The sequence below is a fragment of the Eptesicus fuscus genome, chromosome 4 (assembly GCF_027574615.1).
Source record: "Eptesicus fuscus isolate TK198812 chromosome 4, DD_ASM_mEF_20220401, whole genome shotgun sequence".
Lineage (NCBI taxonomy): Eukaryota > Metazoa > Chordata > Mammalia > Chiroptera > Vespertilionidae > Eptesicus > Eptesicus fuscus.
Genome location: NC_072476.1, coordinates 35,211,634 through 35,226,837, shown reverse-complemented (window position 1 = coordinate 35,226,837; position 15,204 = coordinate 35,211,634). Strand labels below are relative to the sequence as shown.

At 41.8% G+C, this 15,204-nt stretch overlaps 1 protein-coding gene across 1 annotated transcript in view; it reads right to left on the bottom strand.

Moving 5' to 3' along the window:
* Positions 1 to 10,196: 10,196 nt before the first annotated feature.
* The window catches only part of FBN2 (fibrillin 2), a 265,672-nt gene continuing 260,664 nt past the window's right edge, over positions 10,197 to 15,204 (bottom strand). Inside the window, exons 63-65 of the mRNA XM_008141368.3 lie at positions 14,482 to 14,713; positions 12,539 to 12,710; positions 10,197 to 10,681 (exon numbers count right to left, since the gene is read on the bottom strand). Coding sequence (XP_008139590.1) covers positions 10,307 to 10,681; positions 12,539 to 12,710; positions 14,482 to 14,713 — 779 coding nt within the window. The 3' untranslated portion in view covers positions 10,197 to 10,306. The remainder of the gene's footprint in view (positions 10,682 to 12,538; positions 12,711 to 14,481; positions 14,714 to 15,204) is intronic.

Sequence of the window (15,204 nt, the reverse complement as noted above, 5' to 3'; positions counted from 1 at the left end):
CTGGTTTGTAAGGGCACTAATCCCATACATGAGGGCTCCACTCTCATGACCTGTCATCTCTTAAAGACCCTGTGTCCTAACACCACCACATTGAGAATTAGAACATATGAATTTGGGGGTGGGGGGAGAGATGCACGTTCAGTTTGTAGGATAATCTCTGCTCTCAGGACTCTTGTGTTTACATTGGGCCCACCTGGAGAGTTGTTCAGGATAATTTCCCCATCTTAAGGTCCTTAGCCTTAATCACATCAGCAAAGCCTTTTGGGCCAGGTAAAGTATCATATTCACAGGTTCTGGGAATTAGGATGTGGACATTTTATGGGTGCTATTAGCTTGCCTGTCATAACTCATACTTTGCAAATCTTCTGTAGTGAATTTTAGAAAGCATTTCTATATCCAGAAATTAAAAAATAAATGTTATTTTAAAAAGACAAAGATTCTAAGATTGGGTAAAAAAACAATTTAGCCAAAAAAACCTCTTTCCATTAAACATATAATATTAATAAGCTCCAATTATGAAATTACTGTTTCATTGTTAACTCGTTAATGCATATGAACATTACATTAATTACTGTTTTGGCTTATTAATGTATGTAAATGCTAAGCTTATGATATTGTATTTGGCCAAATATATATTGCACAGTGTTGCTTAATGTGTTAATTTTACAAAATATTCACATTTTATGGAGTATTTACCCAATAACTGTATTATGAATAAAGTACAGGTTTGGAGAATTTGTCTTATCTATATATAAAAAGCTAATATGCAAAGTGCCCCCTCAGAAGTTTGACCGGGAAACGGGGAGTTCGATTGCTTGCTATGATGTGCGCGGACCACCAGGGGGCAGCATGGAATGAAGGAATGCCTTCCCTGGCAGACAGCAGCTGGGGAAGAGAGGCCCTGGCCGGCATCTGGAAGGCTCCGATTGGCCTTGATCACCAGCCAGGCCTAGGGACCCTACCCGTGCACAAATTTCATGCACCAGGCCTCTAGTCCTGAATAACTTCAATCAATGTTAACTTTGGTTATTATAAAGGTCAAGTGATAGATGTGTGTGTGTGTGTGTGTGGTGTGTGTGTGTGTGTGTTAAGCAGATAAATTTAACACAGAAGTAATTATTCCTGCAGTATGATATCATAATTGCAAGTTTCAGATCATCTTTTGAAGAAGCTTTTTAATGATAATTTTAAAAAGCATTATAGTGATTTCTTTATAAATATTTTTAATATACATCAATAGGATGAATGAAAGTAATAAACTGTTCTAAAACCATGCAAATGAGCACTTGTAGCTTGGGAAAGATTGTAGTACAGCCTCATGAAAAGTGCTGTGTCTCAAAACTAGGTGACACTGGAGAGAGCATGCTTGGGAAATCTGTGTTAAATTATTTAAAATAATTTGAAAAGTTCAGAACATACCTACATCAAAGATGCATGCAAGAAATTGAAATAAAATTGGTTTGTAAAATGTGAGTATAGAAAAAAATATATTAAGTAAATATATTATCTTAGATGTGATACAGTTTTTAAGTAGGTATGTAACTAAATTGATAAATAGAAAGTAAAAAACTATTTTATGCAATTCCTAAAATTTTAGATTCAATTGGGAAAATGGGAGCTTATGTTACACTTGGAGTTGCCTTGCATTCAAGCAAATAAGTTATTTTAGGAGGCATGATTTGTCAGGTGGCAGCTGATGAAGTCAGGACCAGGGTCTCAGAAACACAACTGCTCATCCTGGCGTTCCGATCCCAGGGTGATTCCAGTTTCCTCTTTTGAAGAGTGATCAGGCAGCCAGAGTCCTTGCCATAGAAATGGCTGCTATTAGGAGGACCCTGGAGGGACACTCACAGTCACTGACTGTCCCTTCATCAGCCCTCGAAAAAGACTTGAAGGAAGTGAGGGAAGTGGATGTTTGTAGTTTATGGACAAGATCTATGCTATAAAACATATCTCTTTTTTTTCTTTATTATCAACAGCAAAAGGCAACTTACAGATATATAAACTCCCAGGGACATGGTTGATATCTTTCCTCTATTTTGTTTTTGCTATAAAATAAATACAAGGACAAAGTTAGACACATAAAGTAGATAAAAACAAATTTAAAACAGACACCGGAAAGCATTTTTCTTTCTATTCTGAAAACCATTTGTGTGTAGTGTAGCCAAGGAGACGAGGGTGAAGAATTAAACTGCCACGTTGCTGGAGAAATAGTTTGCTGACATCACTGGCATTGGAGAAGCTGACTCCTTGAGATGTGAATTGGTTTTGTTAGGCCAAATGCATTTATTCTTTCAAAAATGTCTTGTGTAATTATTTATTCTACACAGAGCCTCACATGCATGTACTCAATCAGCCCATGGGAACAGTTTAGCAGAATATTGCAGGAAAAGCAAAGGATGACAGCATGGAAAGAAACTTAATTAATTAAAGTGGTTGACATAAAGTGACAGCATTTGATTTATTTCTCTTCTGCTTAGCTGTGCTATTTCCACCCTTCTTTTGGGCATAATCCTTGGAGATCATGAATGGTTCTTATTGCAGGTTTCCTTGGTCCTTCGTGAAATGTAGAAAACTTGCTCCTGGGAGAGCAGACCCCGCTTTTCTCCAGCATGTGCTTCGGAAACAAAGAAGCCTGGCTGTGGTCTACCTTCCTGGGACTGAGCCCAGCACAGCCTCGCCCAACTCCATCTTTCCCAAACTAGAGAGATGGGAGGATGCAAACAATAATGAATTCAAGTGGCAAAGATCTTGGGAACAGTGAGCCCATCCTGAGTAACTTCATTCTGGCTTAGTTATTCGTGGTAAGGGATGGCTCAGGAGGTGGGATTGAGGAGAACTCGGGGTCCTTCTTGGCATCATTAAAGCAGATGCTGGTCTATGGCATGCCCTGTATTCTGTAGACCCCATGCTTGGAATTTGCAATACTTCTCATCCTCACAACAATCTTAGGAGTAGGGTAGACATTAGACTTCAGATGCAAGCAACAGCTTGTTCTGACAATAAAAATAACTGATTGCATGGATAGCTCGGAGACTTTTGAAAAATTGAAGAACCAGGCTTAGAAAGAACGCAGAATGGATCAGCTCCTGGGATCGAGGTTGCAGGAACAGACTGACGGTTCCATTGGGGTGCTACTCGGATGAATGCAAGAGCTGGTATCTGCTCTTGTATTATTCTGTTCAAAACTCAAATTCCAGGGAGAGAATGGAGGCAAGTAGGGATCCTTGAAGTCCTAATATGACTGTGTGCCAGGGTGACTGGGTCATTACCTAAAGCAAAATTGGTATGTTATCACAGAAAGAACTGGGAAAGGATGCTGGAAATGCAAAAAAGCAGATGTGCCACAAACCGAGAACATGACTACTATCATCCGGAAAACCAGTGCAGCCTAGCTGGGCATTCTGACACTCCTCTCTTCTGGTTTTACTACTACATCTCCACTTGCTCTTTTTTTCAGAGGTGCTGACAGCTATTCCTATTCTGTTTCTAGGTATGAGTCTCCCAGGGCTTGGTTCTAGGTCTTCTTTTCTTCTTCAGCTCTTATCCATACACCAATGACCCCTCATTAGCTATTGACAACAGGATAAAGTCCAAATTGCTCAGCTTGAATTTTAGGATTCCTCACACCTGAGCTCCACACTACCTAATAATCTTTTGGTCTTTTTTGTTTGTTTTGTTAATCCTCACCTGAGGATATTTTCCCCATTGCTTTTTAGATAGAGTGAAAGAGAGGGAAGGGGGAGAGAGAGAGAGAAACATCAATGTGAGAGAGACACATCGATTGATTGCTTCCTGCATGTGCCCTGACCGGGGGCAGGGAGTAAACCTGCAACCCAGGTATGTGTCCTTGACTAAGAATCGAACCAAAGACCCTTCGGTGCACAGTCCGATGTTCTAATCACTGAGCAACACCGACTTGGGCTTATCTTTTGTACTTCATGGTACCATCATTCAAGTCCCAACATTTTTTCACGCGATTCTATCTTCCAGGAAGTCCTTCCTACTCTCTGCCTTGTTTCCCAATGTACCTCATTGTACAAGATCCAGCTCATCTCCCACCATCTCCAAGAGACTGTGTCCAGTATCTCTACATTTCAATGGCCTCTCCCTTTTGCAAGGCAAAGTCTGGGCCATTTGTCTGAGATATTCCCTATGGTCCTTAACCATATACCATTTTATCATTTGATGTGGTTATCCTGTTTCTTTGAGTTGACTGTAAGTTTTTGCAGGGAAAATCTTTTTAGGATTGGGTAATAGATAGCCAACAAATATTCATGTAGTCAGTTTGTTTCAAAAACGAGAACTGTGTAATCTCCTTCTAAGAAGAGAAGTTATTGGGCCTCTTCTCTCATCCACCACACTATAGAAGGAACAGCGTCTTCAGCCCAGCTTTGGATTGGGGTCTTCTCATGTCACAAACCCAAGTTATAGTCGGCTTCGGCATGAACAGGCTTCCTCAGTCCAGGGGTGCTGAGGTCAGACAGAGCCGGAGGCAGGAGGTAGACCAGGAGTGGAAACGCAGGCAGATTATGCAGGCCTAGGGCTGCTTTTCTGACACATTTTCAGGAATTGGCCATTCACAGCCTCTCCTGCTATTTCATTAGTGGAACTCATACATGTAGCAGTAGTTGTCTGGGGAAGGCTATTAATATTAACTTTCCCTATGGTTTGCTCTAAAAATCATGTAAAGCATTTTCCTGTTTTCCTTTGGAAAATGTCTACACTACATCCTGACATTTCATCTGCAGCTCTAACAGAGTGACTAATGTGAGCTCTTGGTTCGTGGCTATTTCAAAAGTAAGCCAATTTAATCTAGTAGTAATATCTTTTTTAGGCTCACAGGAAAAGGGGGGAAAAAAAAGACAATTAAGCAACACAAGCAACCAGTGTACTTTCCTTAAGCATTCTTGGTAAAACAAATGTGTATGTGTTTTTAAAGTTTTGAAGGTCTGGTTTAAATAAAACGTTTAACCCTTTGAGAACCAAATCTCTAATGTGCTTTTAGAGAGCTATAGGATGTAGGTGGGGTCTTCTCTGCGGCAGCCAGTGTCTTGGCATTCTCCTGTGTACACAAATCTCTGGTCTATAGGCGGTTGGGAGCAGTTACACAGAGGGTGGGGTAGACAAAACCAAAAGCAGAGCTTGAAGCCTGCTTGGAAAACATTTTTGGATTCAATGTGAGCCAAAACCATGGGAACTGGCCCATATCCTCAGGGTTTAAAAGAGATCCAAATAGGCTTACCATGTAGTGGAAATATGACTAGCACCAGACTACAACCAGGCCACCAGGGCTTTGGTCTCACCTCGGTGGAAACCAGCAGTGTAGTTAGCCGGGTTATAGCTCTGGGACTCAGTTTCCTCACTGGTCAATATATGTTGGTTTCTAAAGGCTTCTCTGGCTCTGACATTCAATGACACTAAATCAGATGTCTGTGTTCTCCTTCAGGTTTGGTTTCCTGGGGCTGGGGGGGTGTCTGTGGATGTGAGGGCTCTGGCTGGGTTTGTGGCATGGGCTTCCAGGATGGCAGCCCACGCCTGTAGTCAGTGACGAGCACGGTGGAGATTGTAAAGGCTCAAGACCATACCAGGACTTCCAGAGTCCCTGGAGGTGCTGACCACGCAGGAGAAATGGCCTGGATGCTATTTATCTGAATGCGGTCCTGCAATTCAGAGAGAAGGTCAGTTTCAGGGCCAAGCATAGGAAAGAGCTTTGTGTGAGGATGAGGGCTTACTCTCCTACTGGTGATTATAGTGATAGAGGGGGAGAAGGAAGAGTGCTTTGTGGGCTGGGCTGGCCCTAATGCTGACAGCATGGCCTGTGCTAACTCGCTTAATCCTCTCAAACACACTGTAGGGGAACATAAGCCTGGAAGAGAAACCAAGGCTCAGGGAGGTCATGTAGCTTGACTGCGGGGACAGATTCAAACACAGGTCTGCCCAGTGACATCAGCATCATGGCAGCCTGAATTGTTCCCTTTTTTTCTCCTCTTTTATTTACAACTAATTGGATATTCATAACTGAAAAAAGTGCCATGAGCATTCCACCAGGACACCTGGAAAACTGCTACCCACTGTGCATCCGAAAGTGGGTGGTGATGCCCAGCCCGCATGGTAGAGGGTCTACCTATGAACCAGGAGGTCACAGTGCAATTGCCGGTCAGGGCACAAGCCTGGGTTGCAGGTTTGATCCCTAGTTGGGGATGTGCAGGAGGCAGCCGATCAATGATTGTCATCATTTATGCTTCAATCTCTCCCTCTCCCTTCCTCTCTCTAAAATAAAAACAAAACAAAACAAAACAAAACACATATTAAAAAGAAAAAGTGAAGAGGCTCTCAGGCTGCGCAGTAAGCCTGTCCCACCCCCCACAGACATTTTCTTTCTTTTACTTCCAAGGTGATACTGCCCCAGAAGTTAAAATGCTGCAGTTTTAATGAACTGTACATTGTATTTCAGGAGACCCACTGCTCTGTACATGTAACGGATTTTCAAGGAAAACTAGGCTTAGAAACACATATTCCTTATTAAGGAAGGTAACTGTGGCTTTGTATTTATTTGAGAAAGCAATCATGCTGAAAAAGAAAAGAAACCAGAGACTTCAGGCTGGCTGAGTTGCAAATACGCTGCCCCCCTTATGTTCTCTGGGGTGTTCATGAATCCCCATCTTTCCAGTCTCCAGAAGTAGATTCCTAAAGTCCCTCCCCTCTCTTTTCTAAACATTGTGCTGTATTTTCACCATTCTCCATGGATTTGCCTTTATCTTTAAACAGATTCCAATAATCCCCTCAAGGTCCCAAATATGTGTGTTAGACTCTTTCCAAAGTTTTTGGAGCGTGAAAGAAAGTAGCTGTTTGAATAAATTATGTATATTCTCCTGTGGACTACTGTAAATTAGGAGTAGAATGGGCCACAAGCAGCATGGAAAGACATGAATGAAATTGGTTCTTTCAAAGAGAAGGGAAATTTTCTCTCTATTCTTGAGAAATGTGAATATTTCTAAACTATTCAATTGAACCAAATGAAATTGCCATTTTGTAGGTCAAACGTGGCCAAATATTGGCAGCTCCTCAGGGTTCAATTTAACAAATGAATTGACCTGTTTCCCTTGAAGCATTAACAATATGAACCTAAAGAATTGTAGACTCAAGTAGACTGATGCTTTGTAAATTTTAGTTGTTTTTCCCACTCCCCACCCCAAGCATTTATTCTGTGAACCAAGAAGGCAATGAATGCAGAACAAAACAAAACAAACCCCTGAGAATATTGAGAAGGGGCAGATTGTATGAATGATCCTGTTTGATATTCCTAGATAATGAAAAAGGGCACATGTTTGAATTGAGTAAAATTCTTATATATTACCCTGAATTATTTTCAATGCTCATGTGAAAACATGACCAAGTTTCATCTACCACAAATAAGCAGCAAAATCAAATTTAAAAAAGCTCCAAACCTAAATATTAGTGGAAAGCTAATTCATGTCAGCTGAAGAACAAATTATTGCTTATCAATAAGCAATAATCCAAAATCTATCGGATTTGGTTTATATGTCAGGGCTTACATTATACTTTACTCTTGTGCAGTTTTTTGTAACCTAGCCGAGGTAATTTCTGAGGAGACAATGAATGAGAATGACAAAATGGTACATACGATATTAGCAGTTAATTACCAGAGACACAGATTAATCATGGCTGCGTCAGTGCTCACACTATAATCGCAATTACCAGAGATGCCTGAGAAGGTTCTTCCGTGAAGGGGCATCTTGGACTAGTCATTCCCTAGTACATTCTTCTGTGTAAATCCTCTGATGGTCTTTTATGTTTTCTGTGTAAAGCACCTAACAGTGTGGATTCTTAAGTGGCCTCAAAAGCAAGTTAAAGCTAACCCGGGACTGTTGCCTCTCAACATTCAGCGTTAGAGAAGTTTGGTTCCAGGTAATTTCATATTACAGCGCTCATGCTGTACCAATAATAGATGCCAGATGAAACAGAATATGCATGTTAAGTTTTAAAGGATGCCCCGAGGCAAATACATATTTTCCTTGCTCCATGCAGCTAATTTCTGATTGGCAAAGAACAGCATTAAGATCAGTTAGAATCTTTGTTTTCTTATTCCTTAGATGAAATATTTAACCACACAAATTCTCAAACCTGATATCGAATTAACTTCCAAAACGTCCCTGTACCCATTTCAACAGTGAATCAGAAGAGAGTTTGTGTTAAATAACGTGTCATCTCTAGCCACTTCTCCGCTGAGGAAAAGTGGGTGACACTGCAAGAGATAGGACACTTTGGATGATTCAGGGTGAAGATACCTTTGGGCCTGCTGTACGCCTACGTACTTTTGCTTAACAACTCCAGCTCAGGAAAAGCCAGAAAAGAAAGGCTCTCTGAGGGAATGTTTGACTTCCCCACAGGTGGTTTAGGGTGCTTTAACACAATGGTACTCAAAGCGCGTGTGAGGATGAAGTGGAGAAATTCTGAGGTCTTAGAAGGTAAGTCCTAGGAGGCTTCGACTCTGTTTGGAAGTGAACAGCTAACTGGCCCGATTGTGTCCTTCTATTTGAATGCGACTTTACGTGGTACTGGTCGGTTGAACACTGCTGCTAACTTGTGTCCCAGATTTGACAACCTTCCCTTGTCTTCCTATAAATGGGCCTCACTTGCCTTCTGGTACTTTCTTTCATACAGGTCCCCATAAAGCCAAGCCCCTGGCCACTCCCACAAAAACAGCAGGGGTCATAGTCCCATAAAACTCTCAATCAGAAAACTACCCCAAAATAAGCTTTATTGCAAGAAAAGTGTCATATCTGATACATAGACCTACAAAAACAAACAAGACCCAAAACCATAAGTTTTTCCTCACAAACACTTGATTACAAATTTACACTGTTTCTTTTTTTTTTTTTTTTATTAAAACAAAACAAAAGAACCCCAAACTGGATATAACTGGTGACTAATCTTTGGTCAGCACAGGTGTGAGAGGAACAACCCAGAGCCTGCATGAGCTTTGGCCATTTCACATATGAGGTTTGGTCACTGGTCCAGGGACAGGTTCTTGGGTTGAGAAGAACATGGGAGACGTACTCTTATTATAGCACATTCTGGTACAATATCTTTTTAAATGACTAAAGCAAACTAAAAATCAATTCATTGTACAAACATCTTTCATACACAATAGGCTATGATAAAACGAGGCATATGGTGTATAACTACAGTATTAATGAAAATTCTAAAAAAAATGGATTTTAAAAAAACAACATATATTCCTTGGCTGTACTGCATGATTTGTTTGCACATATGGCAATCCTGGAATAGCTTGAACATAATAAATGCACCATTAATCTAAGACAGCACCAAACACTACAGAATGCCAGGTGTTCCTTTTCAAAGGAACGGCAGTTCTTGAGCTGCCTAAGTACCACAAGTACGCAGCACACCCTGGGTACGAATGAGGTGTTGTGGGGAGCACATGTGCTTCCTTGAGGTTATGAGAAGGAAATACAGTACGGTTTGGCCTGCAACGCTACTGGTCTCACAAGCAGTCAAGGTATTTTGCTACAGTGTTGTGCTTCATCTTCATTGCCTGGTGTGTCTGGTGATGTGAAATATCGTCACAATGAGCTGCTCTGGCTTTGATCTCCTTCGTAAAGGAGCTAATGACACTTCCGTCTTCTAAATTATTGATTACACCGCCCATTCAGCTCTGCGAGGCTTTCTTTAAGATAATCAGATGTGTACCAGTTGGACGACTGGCAGAAAACCAAAGGAAACATCTCTTGAATCTACTGAATTTTTAAAAAGCACCTCTAAAAGAAATAGCTCAAATTTATAAATCTAAAGAAAAACAAGTGAGTTTCCCTTTTTGTTTACATAGTTTGTTCATTTCTCCATATATTACTGCATTAAAAATAAATAAACATCTATATTTTTTTTTAATTAGCAACTATAGCAAAATACCCAAAGTGTTACAGACTGCTAACAGGAAAAAAAAGCTCACATTATTTTTGTGCATTTAGTGCCATATGCTGATCTCTTGAACATTTAGTTTTGTGTTTTTTTTTTTAATATATTTTAAAGTGAAGTTATATAAAAAATACAGTAACCACGGTTGCCTTTGTACTCAAATCTTTGGCCACACCAGAGTCTAAATTATCCCACCCTGTGAGGGTCAACATTCTGAAGCTGAGACAGGGAGGAAAGAAACAAAAGTTGTCTTTTTTTCCTCCTTAAAATTAGTCATTGATTCTCAAAGGCTTCTGAAGGCTGGCTGTGCAGGGATTTGAGCCTGGAACCAAGTCTGCAAGTGTTAATAGAGTTGAATCTGCAGCCTCATTCTGAGAGCCTCCCCGAGTTCCCCTAGGAGGTAGTCATCCTCATTGCTGTCTTCCAGTTTCTTAAGCTCCTTCTTCTTGTAGAGAGGGATGCTCGTGATTTCCAGTGTGTACGTGCCAGGCACCGGCTTCCTCTTGGCCGTGTGCAAGTAGCTGAGCCCGTTCCTTTGGTGGATGCGGAAGATGCCATCGTCGTTCCCTTGGGAGATGACATAGCGGATGTGGTTGTTGAGGGGCTCGATGGCGGGCATGAGTTCCAGGATGTGCTCCTTAGAGCCAAGGCCGGAGAGGTTGAACTTCATTCTCATGGGGCTGTCCATGTCCACACTCTCCAGGCTGATCTGTTCAACCTGAAGAAAAAGCAGGAAACGAAGTGGGAGGAGCATCCGTAGCACAGGAGAGGACCCAGAGGGGGACTGGCTGCTGGGGCTGCAGCCACAGCGACAACCTATTGCTCCCCTTTTCTGCACTTTCCTTAGGAGAAGTGCTTGGGAAGGAGGTGACTGTAGCTTCACGTGGGCTGGAAGCGAAGGTCCATTCCACAGTGTGTGTCGTGTAAAGCTCTGGGCCATAACCAGGTGAAGTTACAGGGCTGAGCTTACAGACGGCATTCACATTTCAAGTTTTTCTGATGAGTTTATGGAATATCATGCTTCTTAATAATAAAGATAATTTAGAAAATAATTGCTTTTTTTTTTTTTTTCTTGCTGGGGTCAAAAGAAGTGCAGCTGTTATCCACCAGCAGGGACTGTCCCCAGAGGAATCTGCACTCGGAAGGCTTGGCTTGGTTTGTAAGGCCCACAACGCACAAGCAGAGTGCGGGAGCGTGTTTGCTAAGATCCCCTGGTGCATAGGGAGGGAACTGCAGTCCTCGGGGCTCAGGTTTGAATCAGCTCTGGTAAAAGCCAGGGGGGCAGGGACCAGATAAACCAAGTCCTACTTGATCAGAAGGATGGGAGGTTTGAGAACGTTATCTTATTAAAATAAATAATGAAACAAAAACAAACAAACAAACAACCAAACAACAACCAATGGTTTGATTGGGCACCTGTTGGCTATAATGGCTCCGAGTGCCCATCAGTGTTCAGACAGACTTGCATCCCAAGTCCCAAATTGGGAAGGTTTCACAGAGAGAATTTCTGGATTTGATGACAATCTCAATCATCATATTTAATCAGTGAGGTACCTTAGTCTATTTAAGGTAGATGTAGCACTGGCCTACTTATTATTATAAAGTAGAATCATAGACCTTTTGGCTAGAAAAATCTCGTTTTATAGATAAAGAAAGTTTCTGAGGCCCAGAAAACGGAAGCAAGTTGCCCAGTTCACACAGCCAGTTAGCTGTTTTTGGTGGAGGAATTTCTCAGTAACATTCACTGAAGGGGGTGGTGCTATCCCTGATCTTAGGGAAAATCATCAACATTTCTAGATATTATGAGTGAGATTCACTGAACAAGTGTAATATACATGCCAGGTACCATTCTAAGCACTTTACTGTATCAACTCAATCAATCCTCCCATCATCCTTCAGCAGTATTTTTATTGCCATTTTATAGGTGAAAAAGTTGAGACAGAGAGAGGTTAGGTAAACATGCCCCATGTGACATCGGTAACAAGTGGGAGGGCCAGGGGACATAGTCAAAATCAGGCAGCCTGTAGCCCACCCCTCAAGCGTCTCTGCTAAAGGCCATTTATGACCAACAAACATCAGCAGCAGGCAATTTAGATCTTTGTTCTTTACAAACTACGAGTTATTTGGAGATATCATTTCATGGGAGGAACATCCAACTTACAAATGCCACAAAATATGAGATCTACTTGGCTTAACTACTGAAAATGAAAATCAGCCTACTTTACTACAAATGCATAAAACAGAACTGGGCACATTTAAAGTAATTTTTTGAATCATTTCAAATAGGTATTTCTAGGTGGGCATCTTATTCCCTTTGGCATAAATAAAAAAGGAAAACATAGGACTGAAACGGTGAATATTAAAGTCTTTCCCCACCTCCCCGTCCTTGTGTTTTGAGCTAAAAATCAACTTATTTTATTTACTTGTCTCTGCTATGTTGAGTCCATTAATTTAGCCATTAAGTTTCAAGCTAATTCTAGCTTCACTGAGTACATAAAGGTTTACTGCATAATATACATAAAGGTGACTCCATATGGATAAAATCTGATACAAAACAAAAGTGAGATTTACTCACAGCAGAGGGTTCGGGCTCATGAACACTTCTCTTCTGTCTGCCATCTTTCTTAGAGTAGCCGTTGATTTTGCACTCATAACAGGCTTCCGGGGACAGAGCATTTTCCTCATCCACCTCTGTGTCCATCGGCAGGTACTGCCCTTTGTTAAATCCCATTCCTGAGACACAGTGGCTATTTGCAACAAGAAGCAAGGAATTGTTAGATTTTATCCTTAACTTTGACTATAGCTTTCCAGTGGTAGAGCAAAGACTTTTCAGAAAAACACACACCAACAAAGCAAAATCTAAGCTCATACAATAAAAACCTAATAGTCTCTGTAGCTCTTTTCTTTAACACTTCATACACAAGATTTTCCCTTATTTTGAACAGCAAAATTCTGAGAGTTAGTCCTAAGCTTCCTCCAATGTTTTTCTTTAATACACCTTTTAAACTTAAGCACAGTTGGTATAAAAATTATACTAGTTATATTAGTCTCAGGTGTACAATATAGTGATTCAGCATTTGTATACCTTACAATGTGACCACCCCATTAATTCTAGTAGTAATCAGTCATCATACAAACTTACCACAATATTATTGACTGTATTCCCATTCATCCTTTTCAGCAATCCCCCCATCTCCCTCCCCTCTGGCAACCATCCTTTGGTCTCTATTTCTGTGAGTCTGTGTTTGTTGTTGTTTAGATTTCACATATAAATGAAAACACATATTATTTTTCTTTCTCTGTCTGACTTATCTTACTTAACATAATACCCTCTAGGTCCATTCATGTAGTCACAAATGACAACATTTTGTTCTGCACAATGTTCCACTGTGTATGTGTACCACATCTTTTTTATCCATTCACCTATCAATGAACATCTAGGTTGTTTCCGTATCTTGGCTATTGTAAATAGTGATGCAATGAGCACAGAGGTACCTATATCTTTTCAGATTAATGTTTTCATTTCCTTAGGCGGCATCGCCAATTTTTAATCCCAATTGGATGAAGCACTTGAGTACAGTTAACTGGGGAAAGCAAAAGCAGAGTATGAAGTTCCAAGAGAGTGCTAAGAGAAGTCCTGCTCACAACAAAACTCTCTGCTGTAATGACTGAGATTTCTCAAGTCCTATTTGAGTCAGTGAGAGTCAATGTCTAGACCGCGCCTTCTGTTTGAAGCATTATGATGTAACCATGGTGGACAGATGAGTCACCCCCCTCGGTGCCTGTCTCATACTCTGCAGTTTCTGAGGAAGAGGACCCTGAGCGACTCCTCAGTTCCCACCTTCCGTGCTGTTGAGCACAGGCTGCCTTGATGGAAGGAGGCAGGTGGCCAGCACCTCAGCCCCAGCCCACAGGGCTTGAGAGGTTGCACTTGGGGACGCGTGATTGGCTGGAGGAAACGCAGCCCTGTGGAGCCAGCCTGGCGCTGAGCAGTGCCACACCAATGAGGCAGGTCTTCCATGGGCAAGACTAGAAAGCCTGATGAACAAAGAGAGGGACACACTCCTTCCTCAGGAGCCACTAGACTGGCACCTGTCAAAATTCATAGAAAAATCTAAGAGAAGCCATTTGCACTTGTGCCTCACAACCCAGGTGTCTGCAGCAACATGGAAGCTGCATTTTAAAATATCTGCAAGTCTCTGGCCTTGAGGGACCCGACTGAATCAATTCAGGCCTTTATGCGGGGCAAGAAAGTGCTATTTGTTTACAAATTCAAGTCTTATGCACATCACACGGGAGGGAATCCTGCAACATGGATATAATCCATATGCCTTCTTAGTGCTTCTCCCTCCTATATCCTAAGTGACCAATGCTTTTGTCTCTTGAGCTGCTAATCACCATTCACTTCCCGGCAGTGCCAGGCAGCTTGAATGCCTGAACTCAGGGAGGAAACCCGAGTTGGACCCACCCTGTTGGACCACCCTTGCTTTCCTGTGTGCGGAAGGATGATGGCCTTACCCCTGTCCCACTCTGTAGTACCCAGGCGGGCAGCCACAGAGGTAACCCCCCTCCGTGTTGGAGCAGCCATAATTGCATGGGTTCTTGGAGGATGAGCACTCATTCACGTCGTGGCAGGCACTGGAGAACTGGTCAAAGGAGAACCCGGAGGGGCAGGCACACTTGTAACTCCCCAGGGTGTTGTAGCAGGAAGCAGAGCCACAGGCATTCGGATTGGAGCATTCATTCTCGTCTATGAACACAAAGTAAGAAAATGTGACCTGGGGAAGGTGGCGGTGACACAGAGGAGGGCCCGAGTCTCAAAGAACCTGTGATTTCACAGTAGAAAGAACTCTACAACAGCATTTAAAAAACATTCAGTCCTATGGCTGACTTGCAAAGTATGTGAAAATAAAATAATAAAATGCCAAAATCCAACAAATTCTCCTAAATTATAGCTGTAAAAAACCTTGCTCAACACTTTTTTGTTGTTGTTAATCCTTACCCGAGGATATTTTTCTACTGATTTTGAGAGAGAGGGAAGAGAGGGGAAGAGACTGAGAGAAACATCGATGTAAGAGAGACACATCAATTGGTTGCCTCCTGCACTGGATCAAGCCTGCAACCAAGGTATGTGCCCTTGACTGGAACTGAACCCGGGACTCTTCTGTCCGTGGGCGGATGCTCTATCCACTGAGCCAAACTAGCCAGGAAATTACCCAACACTTTTATATACTGCTTGTG